Source organism: Phallusia mammillata, chromosome 2 (assembly GCF_965637545.1).
Source record: "Phallusia mammillata chromosome 2, kaPhaMamm4.hap1.1, whole genome shotgun sequence".
NCBI classification, from domain to species: domain Eukaryota; kingdom Metazoa; phylum Chordata; class Ascidiacea; order Phlebobranchia; family Ascidiidae; genus Phallusia; species Phallusia mammillata.
The window spans coordinates 16,787,015-16,801,243 of NC_137253.1; the positions used below are offsets into that span (position 1 = coordinate 16,787,015).

Sequence of the window (14,229 nt, forward strand, 5' to 3'; positions counted from 1 at the left end):
CCGATTGTCAAAGAATCTATTAGTGGAAGTAAAGTTGTTCATTAAACGCAAAACATGCAACACATGTGCCAACCTCCTTTCCCATCATCGAAAAAAAGTTTTAACTGGCCTCATAAACGCTTAAACATGACGTTCCGCCTTTAACTGTGGTGGGTGCGATCGGTTGCCTGTTTTGCGTTTAATGTGGAACTTAACGTCCAATCTCCGACTGGTAGATTCTTTGGTGATGTGTGTTTAAAAAAAGATCAGGAACGTACACGCACGGAGTGTGTCACACTCCGCAACATGGCGTGAGTGCCAAACACACATTTGTGATACTTACAAGGATGAGAAGAGTGAGAGAAGTTAAACAACGTTTTTTTCACGTTTGACATTTAGACTCATCAACAGTCCAGTTAATCAAATTATTCTTTAAATTCAGTGTTCAGAAAACGGTCCTGATTGACTGTTTACCAGTTTTGTCTGTACCTAGTTTTATGTTGGGTAGAATGTTGTTAATAAAGCGAAAACATAATTTTGACTTTAGTTTGGAGGATGAAGTTGCAGTTCTGCGGGTTACAAACTCTGACACAAATCTACAGCAATGCACCCTTATAACACCAACAACAGAAGATCATGACTGATTTCCATAGAAACTACTTGCTGCTCTACAATAGTGTCAAAAAATAAATTGTATATCATAATCACCGTTTGAATTTGTATGAATAGAAATAGACTTTGATTCTCCAATTGTAAATGAGTACATTGCTTTTCAGTTTACATAAAAATGCTGCTTTTGATCACCAAACAGATTTGGTAGGCAATGTATGGCATCTTTACCACTTGCCTTATCCATTAAAATCCTAACTGGTTTGGTTTAATGTTATGATTTCTTCATCACTGTCATTTTCATCCTCACTGTTTGATTCCAAGTTTGGTAATTCAGGTTTCTTGATACTTTTGAAAAATGATGAACCCACTTTTCCCCATGAGTTTATCAAGCCTTCACCAACACTGACAGTTTTACTGTCATGTTTCGTCAGCCACTCTGGAGCCTTCTTCAGCTCGGATGCAAAATTTTCAGTTGTGGTTATGGGGTTCACAATTTCCACCAGAAGGTTTTCTTTTTTGTGTTGATTACACATTAAGTTTTCTTTTACATGCAAATTTCTGAAAACAAACTTTTATACTAGCAGAGTATAAATGTGCAGAACAAATTTGCCACCATTACCTAAACATTTGGGCATGCCCTAAAATACCTGCTTAGATTTAAGTTATTTTTTACATTTTAACTGTATGGCTGATTAGGTTGGACAGCTTATTTCAGTAAATTTTACATTGACTATTTAAGGAGATTGACCTATAATGACATTTACTTACATTGACTATTTAGGGAGTCACGTCCTTATAGGGTAAATAACTTATTTTAAACTGTTATATGCATTTTTACCTGTGGTAAGATTTTGGTTTGATAGCAACCAAACTGACAATAACCATTCAAATACCCTTTTTAAAGGGTTTCAGTTTGTTTAATATTAACATTTTTAAATTATCATTTGACAAGTTTATTACTTGACAAGTTTATAAAACAAAAATAACTGCCTTCATTATAAACTAAAAACTAGTGGGGTTATTATAATTTTGGGAATAATTTTTACAGACGTATTGAACTTACTTAATTGTGGTTTTTGACCAATCAAAAAAGCTGACTTGTTAAATACTAACACTACTGAAAGTATTTGTTGAAATCCAGACCTTGTTACCAGGAAGAGATAACATGCATATGATTTCAGCTTCTCTAAAGAGACACTTATGGTTTTGGTTTCAGTGAATCGTTTTGTTAAAGTCAACCATCCATAATTAGTGAAAAATTTGCTAAGAGCAAGTTGAACGTGTCACGCTTCTTCTTTTATGTAGCGTACATGTATTATGCTATTTTTATATTGTTATTATTTTTTTTTGGGGGGGTGGGCACAAAATTTGACAAAATACCTTCAGGGGTCTGTGTCAATGAAACAATTTGTAACTTAAAGATAATGGATTCATCGATTTACCCTTTTAATCACAACATTTGGTTTCATGTTAACAACTGGAAAAAAAATCTTAGTCTGCTTAATAGAGCCACAAATATGGGTTAAACACCTTCTGTTATGCACATAGATGCTATGCCTCAGAGAGGGGTCAGCAACCTTTTTAGTTATGCATGCAAATTTACTTGTTATTTCCTTGTGGTAATGACTTTGCCTGTCAAATTTTTTTGTGTATGTGCATGTAGGCTTAATTTTAAGATCATTGAAACAATAAACAACTCAAAACAGGTAATGTAACACTTTTATTCAGTACTTCAATATACGCCAAGCAGTGGTGGGATTCAAATGTTTTGTCAGTCGGATCTATCACAAAAAATCATGTTTTTCAGCCAGTTCTGTTACAAAAAGTCCATTGACTGTAATCAGTAATGCTAACCAGTTCGCTGATCTCATAAAATTTCGTGAGACGGTTCTATAGAACCGGTGCGAACAGGCTGAATCCCACCACTGATGCCAAGGGTTGCTGACCCCTGCCTCAGGTAGTTTACAATCATGGTCACTTATTTCACAGTGGGTAGTAAACTTCTTCATGTGTGAGTGTAGTGTTCTTTTTGTAAGAGTGTAGTAAAGGAGACACATATTGTTTTCATCCGTATTTTCTTTCTTTATAATGTTAGTAACATCATATGTAAGTTAGCAGTGTGTACTTTGTCTCTATTTCACATTGTTGCAAAGCTGATTTGCTAGGTTTTGGCATAAAAACATATTTTGAGAAACTTACTAAAAAATGACTTAAGTTTACTTATAAAAGGCTACAGTTTTTTGAAACAATTCAGTGCACATCTTTTAAGTGAAAGATATTTATTACCCAAGTGTGAAATCAAAATAGTTTTTTAGGTGTTTTGGGTAATGACTGAACTAAGATTTTATTAAAAGCAGAAACCACATTTACCTTTTACACAATAAAGATACTTGTTGTTCTTTCTCTCCATTTTGCTTGTATTTCAGGTCATCAGTTAAAACATTTTTTACAAATTCAGACAATTCCTTTGACTTTAAATATGCAACATCTGTGCTGTGTAAAATCTATAAGCAACAACACACTTTTGTTTTCTTCCTTTAATTGCAGCTGACATAATTTACCTGAGGTTTAGATATGTGAACTTGTCCACAAATCTGCATGCAACAAACTTCTTTGTGATTGTTAATTGAAATAATTAATTTTCCATCCATAACTTTTTCTTCTATACGAGTTGGATCAACAAGTAATTGCTTACTGTCTAAAAACAAAAATTACAAAAACATGAACACCTGACAAAAGCCAAGATAATAGTTGGGTTTTAATTTGGTTTAAATGTAATTTTTTTTCTGTTTTAATGTGCATTATTTCACAAACATTTGAATGCCATACCACATTACTACTAAGGCTTTATGGAGGATATTGTTTTGTTTACTTCCAATAAAGAACCAACATGAACATGGTGAGTTGCACACACCTTTAAAAAAAGCCATTGTAGTGCAAAACGGCATGTGGTGCATTGTAAGTGGAAGCGGGTTTCTTTCTTCAATTGAATGAACTAGAACAGTCTAAAGTATAAAAAGCAATACCTTTTAGTTTGAATAATATAGTACTAGTTGGCTTTTACCACATAAGCATATCACACTGCCCCTTACCCATTTGGATATGTTTACAACTAACTGCATCATTTTACATTTGGTCACATATATAATGTAACCTTAATGTTTAGTGAAAAGCTTTTTATACCTGCAGAAATATACTGAATTTGATCTATTGGAGTTCCCAACCAGGGGAGGGGGGGATTTTGTAATTTGTAGGGGTGAATTTGTGTCACAATATAAATCCCTTATTAGTTGTCTGTGCTATGTGTTATTGTTGCATTTGCCATATATGAGCTGAGAAAAAAAAGTTTCTCGTATAATGTAGGGGGGAATTAGATTTGAATATCAACTAAAAGGGTGCACAGGACAAAAAAGGTTGGGAACCACTGGTTTAACCTATTTTAGAGAGCTAGTGGGAAAGTTTTGGGGCCACAGAGATTACCTATTTTAATCATAAACATAACTGTCAAAGAATATGTCTATATAGAATACATTGTGCAGACATTTCAATCATCAGTGCAGGTTGTCAATCAAGCTATAGAACAGTGGTTCTCAAAGTATGGGTCACGGCCCAAACATGGGTCGCGCAGGGTCAAAAAATGGGTCGCGCTATGGTGATTCAGTTCTGCCCAAACTAACTTTTTTCATTTCATTTTTATTCTCCATCATGACTGAATTATTGCATCATAAGCATTTTATGTGGCTTCATAAAAATGCATTGCATCATAAGTGGTTAATATTGCATCATAAGTGGTTTTCTGAGAGTTTTGATGGCACAGTATAACCATAGCCAAGTTAAGCCTCACTCAAACCAATCATTACCGCATACAGACAATTACCTTCCAATTTTACTGTTGCGCACATGACGATTGTAACGTCATAGCACGGGTAATAATAGAACAAGTTAATCATGTGAAACTGAACTTGGAGATGCAACAGTAGCGTTCAAGGACGAGTAAATATTCGTACAAGGAAAAAATATTTTTGTTGTTGTTTAAGTTTTGGGTCGTGAGATGCTCATAAAGCTCAGATTTGGGTCGCGCTCCAAAAAGTTTGAGAACCACTGCTATAGAACATGATATAACTAGAAAGGCGGCTTTCTAATATACTTCCATTTTATATATTCTATAGCTTATTTACCAATTTACTATACACATCATTTGATCTACACATATGATTGCTTTTGCAAGCAAAAACCAATGGGTCCCCACACGCGCATTTGTGCGGATTTACGGTAAACAAATGTTCCGGTTATTTTTAGATGTTTAAGGAAAAACTTTTAAAAGGCATTAACCCAACTTTCAGTTTTGTCCGTATTCTTTTTGCATCATTATTGTCATATAATTACAAAAAAGAGTAAATATGAACGGGAAAAATACTTTCAATTTAATCTCATGCTTTGACCCAGATATTGTCGTTCAAGGTCAGTTTTTGAAAACAATTTTCAAAACTAAAAATGTGCGTGATAACTTAATAAAACGACATAGCATAGCTGCGCAAAAACAGCTGATTTCTAATCACCGACACGACTGTCTCGTAAAAGGTTCGTCCGGACGTCAAGCTGAGCCCTCCCGCTCTGCATTTACCCGCCTTAATCGTAAACTAATAAATTACTCCCTTGAGACTTCTATCTGACTGACAGTGTACACATATTATGGACTGTAAAAGTAACTATTTGGCCGATTAAGGCCAAATTTTTAATACTGAACGAATAACCTACTGTACATAATTGTTTAACATTTTAGCACATTAGGGCTTGTATTTCTGGCCTAAAACTAAAACTTATTTTTTTTTTTTTTTTTTTTTTGGTTTAAAGCAGGGGTCTTCAACCTTTTTGGTGCAATCGCCCCCTTTTCAAGGCACCGGCTCAAAATCGCCCCCCTATGAGATTGTTATTTTTGAGCAGATGCGGGCGGTTAGCTTCGCCTAGCAACACGAAAGCTTTAGTCAAAGTTTCAGTTAACAAATAATTTAATTGGTACTACAGCAAGCCAACTCTATTTCACGCAATTCTTTAAACGCATCTAAGAAAAATCTTTTAAACGCATCTAAGAAAAAAAAAATAGACAAAACAATATTACGATTATGCACAAACAATTGCCTCCCTTTGTTGAAAACAATGGGGCATTACTCAGTAGAGGAGAATCCTAAATGAGAAATCTTAAATGTTTGGGCAGCGCTTGTGTAGATCTATAAAAGCGAAACAAGTGTGAGGTAAAGCTTGTTACCGTTGTATTTAAAAAGTATGGCCTCTCACCAGTCACCACACATAGCCTCAATAAAGTGTCCCCTGTGGCTAATTGAATGCCCAACCTTGCTTTCGAGATCAAAAAGTACAAACAATCCCCAGTAAACACAAAGTATTCAGTTAGCAGCATGTTTATGCTGATGCGTCCCTTGTCCCTGGTGTTTGTTTGCAAGACGAATTATATCTTTATGTAAATTAAAGTTAGCTAAGTCTCACAGTTCTTGTACATATTTATAATATCAGTAATAATAAGTCAAATCGCCCCCCAACTTCCAAAATTGTCACCATTGCCCCCTCGGTAGACAAAATCGCCCCCGTTGAATAACCCTGGTCGTTTTCGGGGCCTGTGGGTGAATCGCTGGGTCCGTCGGGGTCTAACTTCAGAAGGATCAAATCTGGATTAATAACTACCATCTGTGCAAATTTGAATAAATTTAAAGCACTCTTTCTTGACCAAACGCGTTTAACAAACCAGCGTTACACAGAAATGAATATTTTGGTGTTTAAGGGGTGAAAAAGGGAAAAAAATCTTTAAAATACCGTACATTGCACCAAACAACAAAGCATATAACTCCTAAATGATGTACTTTAGTCAGTACAGCCGTTTTTTAAATTTTCCATTTTGGGGGGCTGTGGGTAAACTGCTGGGTCAACCGGGGTCAAACTTCAGGAGGATCAAATTTGGATTATTAACTAACATTTCTGTAAATTTGAATAAATTTAAAGCACTCTTTCTTGACCAAACACGTATCACAAACCAGCGTTAGACAGAAAAAAGAAAAAAACAATATGTGTCCCCCTCGTGGAAGGGGAACCATAAAAAGCACATAGGAAAAAAGGTGAATGCAAGGTGTGTGAAGTGACGCCAACTACATTTGGCGATAATGATGAAATCAGAATCAGTCAACACACAGCTCCCTTGACAACAACATATATTTTACCCTTGGGCATAATAATCAATCTTTGTTATTAATGAAACACACATATAACCAGTTATCGTCAACATAGGATGCTTACTATTCCAGGAAAGATCTAGTAACAAATCCCCATGACCTAGAACTAGAATCTGAAAGGATTATGTAAATTTTGCTTGTATTTAAGGGCAAATAGGATAGATTCTTTGGAAAAAAGGTTACTATGAATCCCATGCATAGAAAATAGAGATGCTTCTAGCTCAGTAGACATTAATCACTTTCTCAAAACTAGGTCTTTCACCACAGCGGAAAAACTGGTGTCTGCCTGCAAACGATCTTTGGTGTGGGCCATTCAAGTGAGTTTCATTAAAAACTATGCAACATATTTGTGCAACTCTGTCTTTGCAGTTGTAGCATAGCTTATTTTTGTTCTCGGCTCTCTGTTTAGCAGTCAGGGTTGTCCTAAAGCAGATGTTAGGATTTGTTATCAGGGATTTAACCTGTAAGTGATGATTTAAAAACAATATAGAGCAACATATAAGAAGCAGCTCGTGAAAATTTGTACCATATTGGGTATGTATTTTTGATCTAAAGCAGTGGTTCTTAACCTGGGGTTCGTGGACCCCCAAGGGGTCCATGAGATGGTTTCAGGGGGTCCATGGAGGGAAATATTATAAGTATCGTTAACCAACAGAAGAATATTTTTAAGTATCTCAACCGTTTTTACAATACTGCATATGAGTGCACGCTGTTAATTACACCTTAATTATGCCAAGAACAATTACTTTTTGTGATTGTCTTCCCTATTGTGACATCATAACACAAATGGACAATAGACTTTATAGGACGTGATTTGTGAAATTATATACACCATAAATATTATCAATTAGATGCGTTGGCCACTACAATACAGAAACGTCATTGAATTTAAAGGACTGTGAAGGCGGATTTGAATGCTTCAAAAGCATGACAGGGTATAATGCAAGAAGCGTGAAACATAAAAACACCTATCGTAAATTGCGTTGGGGGTCCGTAGACTTACAAAATTCAGAAAAGGGGTCCGTGACTACAAAAAGGTTAAGAACCACTGATCTAAAGGATCTATACGCGAAAAGAAAATATTTCAGTGCTAAAGAGTAAATCCAAGCAAAAATTAAAAAATGCTTTAAGAAGGTGTTTAAGAACATCTTATTACCTTCCCTTCAACAGTTATATCAGGCCTTCTAAAATGTTTGAGACTGGTAATTGCAGCTATACTAGCACAGTCAAGGATATTTCCATCATAACATAAAACATGAATGTATAAATGCACAGCCCATGATCTTTCACCAACTCGAATACAAAGCTCTTCCAGATCCAGGCATCTTGACAATATAATGGATCTTTCAAGGATCCTTTGAATTTCAATTCCCAATTCCCCTTAAATAAAAACAGTGTTACTAGATCTTTAAAAAAATGCACTGAAAAAATGACTTTCTTCGTTTGTTCCCCTTACCTGGCTTTGATGCATCAAAGTTTCCTGATGCCAGTGTTGACATTTCAACATGTATGTGCAAGGAACCTTCACTTGGCCGACTCTCTTTAGGCCTTTCCATTTCAACAGCTACCTGTGCCATCACTTTTGTTTCTCCAAGACTAACAGTACAGCACCCATAGTCTAGGCCCAGGGTAATCTGTGTATCTCTTGCATCAGTGATTCTCCTTCCATCATATCTTCTATTGTCACATACAGCATTAACAATAAAATTATTTTCTAAATTGGATAGTGTTGGTTCTCGCAGAGGCATTTTATATCTGCTTTATCTAGATTTATAAAAAAACAAAACTTTTGCGGTTTGGAAGAATAAACATTTCTTTATATTATCTCAAATATTTCCAAGTTATCCCATGCTTATGGTCAGGATTCAGAAACAAAGCAATGGTATTAGTTCAGTAACAAAGCAGTGAATAGTTTAGTTAGAAATCTCTATCCCGAGTCCTGACTAATATAATCGAAATTCGTAAATAAGTCTTTTTAAACGTGCTAGTAAATTTCAAAACTAATTTCTGTTTCTTGTGGCACATTCTGGCCAATGGGCATATTTTTACTCTACAATTTTATATACCGAGTGTATCGCATGTACAGGAGCTTACAGCAGATGTATTGAAGTACGCATGCTCATGTAAGTGCTACATACCCTCTACCGCGGCCTATATTTTTATGACTCTAATTAATATAAAACAAACAATATGTCCCTGACCGACACTATCAATCCAAAGTATGCATGTCTTTGTATCAATCCATCCATGTGTGGCGCATGTATCAGGGACTTCCCCTAACTTCTTCATTGTCCTAAATCAGGGGTGGCCAACCTGCGGCTCTCGGCTCTTTAATGTTGCACATGCAATAACTGCAAAGTTTAGCCAAAAAAAAGTGGAGAAATAACTGCAAAAAACGAAAGATTAACAGGAAAATATAACTTTTAAAACATAATGGGAGAAGCTTATTATGTATTATAAGCAGACATGGGGCCATTCGTATTCGTCATTCGTTTCCGAATGCATTCGAATACAGGTTTTGGCACCTTCGTGCTGTATTCGAATGATTTTGGCTTTCGTTCGATAGTCCATGAATACAATTCGAATAGTTGAAGTTAACTTTTGAACCAACAATTCATGAATACAAAAACTTGAGTAAATTTATTCGAATTGGTTTTTGCCAACCTAAGAATTTGCAAATTCGAATACACGATATTTTGTACGAATACAATTCGAATTGTTGTCGGCCTTCGGCAAGGTAACAATTCGTAAAATCGAATACATGACTACATTTGTACGAATACCATTCGAATTGTTGTCAGCCTGTGGCTACGTAACAATTCGCAAAATCGAATACATGACTACATTTTTACGAATACAATTCGAATTGTTGTCAGCCTTTGGCAACGTAAGATACGTAAAATCGAATACATGACTACATTTTTACGAATACAATTCGAATTGTCGATTACCTCCAGACTAGAAGTAGTCGAGAATATTTTGCTATATTTTTGCCAAATAGATTCGAATACAATTCAAATTGGCAGTGAATGTGACCTGATTTGACAAGTTTTTGTTTATGTTACGAAACAATGACATATAGAAGTTTTATTGTGACGTTACATAAATGGAATTGTGTTACAAAGCTTGCAACATTGGGTTGTTCTCAAAACATGACAGGTGTAGCGTGTTCATGAAGCAAACATTTCATGTAAATTTGGTGAAATTGTTATAATGGAGACTTAAATCAGTTAAGCTAATGTGGCAAAAAAGCTCGTTGGTTTACATTTTTACCAATAAAATTGTAATTCATAAACCCATGTTACTTTTTGATCGAATACCTTTTAAGTTTCGGGGCATTTTATTTCTTTTATTTTCCGCAACTTATTTCTTTTATTTTCCGCAACAAATTGAATGTTATTCGAATTGTTTGCTTCTTACAACAACTGAACAATTCGTGAATACAAATAACTAGAACTATTAATTCGAATTGCTACATCTCAAAAAGTACGAAGTATTCATGAATACGAATACACGCTTGGGGTTTATTCGAATAGTTTTCGAATAACACGTTGTTGTTTTTTGGTCAACTATTCATGAATACTAATACTTGACACGCTTTATTCGAATACAATTCGAATTGCTGCCACCTTAACATTACGAAACAATTCGTGAATACGAATACCTGACTCGCATTATTCGAATTGCCAAACTTTAAAAGGTGCTTAGAATTCTCGAATACGAATACATGCCTTGGTTTATTCGAATTACTTGTCGTTGTAGTTTGGTCAACAATTCATGAATACAAATACTTGATTCGTTTTATTCGAATACCATTCGAATTGCTGTCACTCAAAAATTGCCAAAGTATTCATGAATTCGAATACAGTCATGCAGGTATTCGTAAAGTATTCGAATACAGGATGCGTGTATTCGACCCCATGTCTGATTATAAGACCCAAAGTTTTTTTTAAAAAAAACGTGAAGCCAAAATTGAGGACATGTGCAATTGGAAAAAGTATTTATTTGCTCTGGCTTCAATAATGTGGCCCCGCGTATCCGTATGTGGGCTATATATACCGGTAATTGATGTAGGCTTCATATTACATGAAGGCTCAATAATGTCATGACGTAAATCTAATTGTTGTCAAATAAACCATTTCGAGTGTTGCTTCGTTGTCATGCGACGTAACTGGACCATAATGCAGGTAACTGGGAGAATATTGCACGTATTCCGTTTTTACATCACGTAGCACAAGACTTTATTGCAAAAAGGCAAACTCAGTTTCTCAACCGGGGTGTTGGCTCCCAAGAAACACACACCAAAAAACACCAGAATACCGGTACAGTAAGCCATTTTCCATTGGGGGTACCTGCAGGAATGGGCGCCGGCAGAAAATTTTGCAAGAGGGGGCAAACTTTGGCTGATACTTTACCGCATCAAGAATTTGTTACATATGAAGCCATAAATCGTGTACTTCACAATTGAGTTGCCTAAAAGCTAAAGCATTAAACGATGTCACAAATTCCCACGCTGCCACTTTAATTAGGTTTGCTGCTAAATATGTTAAATTGAGGTACACTGAAATTCCAACACCCCCCTCAGAAAATTGGTGCAATTTGCACGACTCCCATTTTGAAAAAGTTGTGCGTAGATATAGGCCAAACGTTCCGTTTACCGTTGCGTAATTACATGGAGTCGTTGTCTCAAAGCTATGCGCCTTCATCGTTTGGTATTGGCTTATCTATTAGTCTATTGCAGTGGTTCTTAACCTTTTTTCTGTTGTTACCCACAAAATGTTTTGATGGATATCAATTACCCCTTTTTGGAAAAACATCACCTAATATTTTTGGGGTCTAAATTAGCTTTACTACTACAAAAGAAACAAATACTACCTCACGCCTATGATGCCTATCACTAACTGGACTATACCGTCAATTGTATACGAAACAGATATTTACGAGAGACTCTAGTTCTAGTTTTATGACATCACAAATAGCATGGTTATGAGTGAAACACATTGAGACTTTTAGAGTAGAAGCGCATGACAACGTTTGCCATCAAAGTTACTTCTTTTTTATTTTGAAAATGTGGCAGGACGCCGAGAAATCCATTAAGATTGACTTTTTATTGAATAATTTTGAATAAATTTTACCCTCATTACAAAATGTTTGCTGGTTACAATAATGATTATCAAGAATCTAAAGATAACTACAACAGAAAATCTATGTTACCCCTTTCAAAATGCCAAATTACCCCTTTGGGGGTAATTACCCACAGGTTAAGAACCACTGGTCTATTGTGACGTAACAAGGATTAAAATAAAGAGTTTATTGCGCTGACAATACAAAAGTGATTATCCGCCAAGGACGCTGAAGTCAGAAGTGCGGACAGCACTAAATTTAATGTATTGAACTGTTTTCGCATTTAAACAATGTTAAATCCGCCTTAACTGGTTTAAACGTTGATGCTATATTGTTTATGACCTACCAAACACGCAATTGTTGTCACAAATATTCGTAAATCGAACCATGTTGTTAAGGTACACGTAATTGGCAACTTGCCAATGCTTGGCATTTTTTATGCCTTGCATAGTAACCAACTTAATTGCATTCGTAACGGTGCGCAACTTAAAAGGTTAACCATCGTTTCAAAAAGGCGTTCAGTCCTTTAAAGCAGTGGTTCTCAAACTTTTTTTGTTGCGACGCCTCTGGAAAAGTTGAAACGACGCACCTGGGCGTCGCGACGCACAGTTTGAGAACTACTTCTTCAAAGGTTATTTTTAAAGCACGTCTTGGATTTTGATTACCCGACCGTCACGTTTATCTTGCAACCACCGTTTTGTTGAGTAAGCAAGAGAGTAGAGCCGTAAATGGAAATTTTAACGATTTCTAATAACAGATGCTGTTCGATTTGCGACATGCCAAAGTTGCGCGTTAGGTTGAGGTCTTGTACTTTCGGGTTTGAACCTGCTTGCAGTTCTGGACAAAGCACACTGCCGCTTAATGCGTCGTTATAAACAATGCAACATCACAAGCTCTGTGCGTCCATGATAGTAAAACAGTTTTTCCCAACCCCAAATTTCTGTTATGCATTGAGCACTGCGTATTTACAAAATGATACCTTGCGACCGCAGCTCTTTTGGTGCGTGAGTGACGTCAAACTTATGACGTTTTTTAAAAAGAGGAATACCCAAATCATATTGTGTAACGTCAGTATTGCACTAGGGAATTTCCCAAATAATTGTTGGACCCCCTTAAATTTTTTCTAAATCCGCCCCTGCATACAGGTATATACCGTATTTACTCGATTGTAAGCCCCCCTCGTTTATAAGCCGCCCTCGATTGTAAGCCGCATATTGAGGTGTTAAAAAAAATAATGTAAGCCGCATTGTTTCTTAAAACATCTTTCTGTTGTTATATGGTAAGTTATGACTATTTGCCCGTATCTGTTAGTTACGTTGATAACTGTACCCAACAGAACGTATATCGACGTATAATTTGTACACGCATGCATGTTTTGAACCCCAAATAATTTAAAGTGTTGGAGTGTAAAAATTATATCGGTATAAAATTAAAATATAAGCCGCCCTCGATTATAAGCCCCACAAACAGCAGCTAAAAAACAATATAAGCCGCGGCTTACAATCGAGTAAATACGGTAGCCATATTTTTTTCTATTGTAATGTATCTCCTTTGCTCGGAATTGAGCGTGTTTTGCAAACATGCGTACCTTCCTGGCGCAAAACGCACATATGTAATCATTCAAAAAGCAATAAATTATGTACCCATTACAGGGTTGGGTAACGAGGGGTTCGAGTCCCAAGTCAAGTCAAGTCACATGGGGTTCGAGTCTCAAGTCGAGTCGAGTCACATGGGGTTCGAGTCTCAAGTCGAGTCGAGTCAAATAGGGTTCGAGTCTCAAGTCGAGTCAAGTCATTAGCAATTCGAGTCAAGGCAAGTCCCATAACGTTTCGCAAGGAATATGGTTCATCGCGACTTTTTTACCTTAAAAACGGACCCCGCTTCATTACAGTGAACATATCCCGTTGACGTTCCTTTCTTAGAGTAGGGTCAACTTTAATGAAACATGTTAATTGACACTCATCAAACAGCGTGGTAAAAAACGTCAATCTGTTCAAAGGAGTTTTCAAACCAAAAGTTCATATATTATTGCATGCGCTAGAGCGTTTGTACAGTAATATAAGCGATTGAAAGCGAATACTTGGCCTTGACATGTACTGCATTCGATTACCTTGCTTAACCCAAGCAATAAATACAATGCTTATGCCAGCGTAAGAAAGTTTGTGCATTTAGCAGCGACTTCGCTACGTAAAACTAACCAAAGACAACTTCGCATAGAACAGTAAATTGCTGCTGTTGTTTGGTTGAAGCCAACTGAACAGGTTATTAATTATCA

At 36.1% G+C, this 14,229-nt stretch overlaps 1 protein-coding gene across 2 annotated transcripts; it reads right to left on the bottom strand.

Annotated features, from left to right (window-relative positions):
- Positions 1-670: 670 nt before the first annotated feature.
- LOC145214102 (exosome complex component RRP45-like) lies at positions 671-8,590 on the bottom strand. 2 transcript variants are annotated; one of them, XM_080082567.1, is made up of 6 exons: positions 8,287-8,590; positions 7,987-8,210; positions 3,506-3,596; positions 3,153-3,289; positions 2,962-3,095; positions 671-1,149 (listed from the first exon to the last, which is right to left on the bottom strand). In XM_080082567.1, the coding sequence occupies exons 1-6, from the start codon at positions 8,576-8,578 to the stop codon at positions 843-845; spliced, it is 1,185 nt and encodes a 394-aa protein (XP_079938693.1). In that variant the 5' UTR covers positions 8,579-8,590; the 3' UTR covers positions 671-842. The 2 variants fall into 2 exon arrangements, with proteins under 2 accessions (XP_079938693.1, XP_079938694.1); XM_080082568.1 differs by lacking the exon at positions 671-1,149 and adding an exon at positions 2,316-2,672.
- Between the last annotated feature and the right edge of the window lie 5,639 nt (positions 8,591-14,229).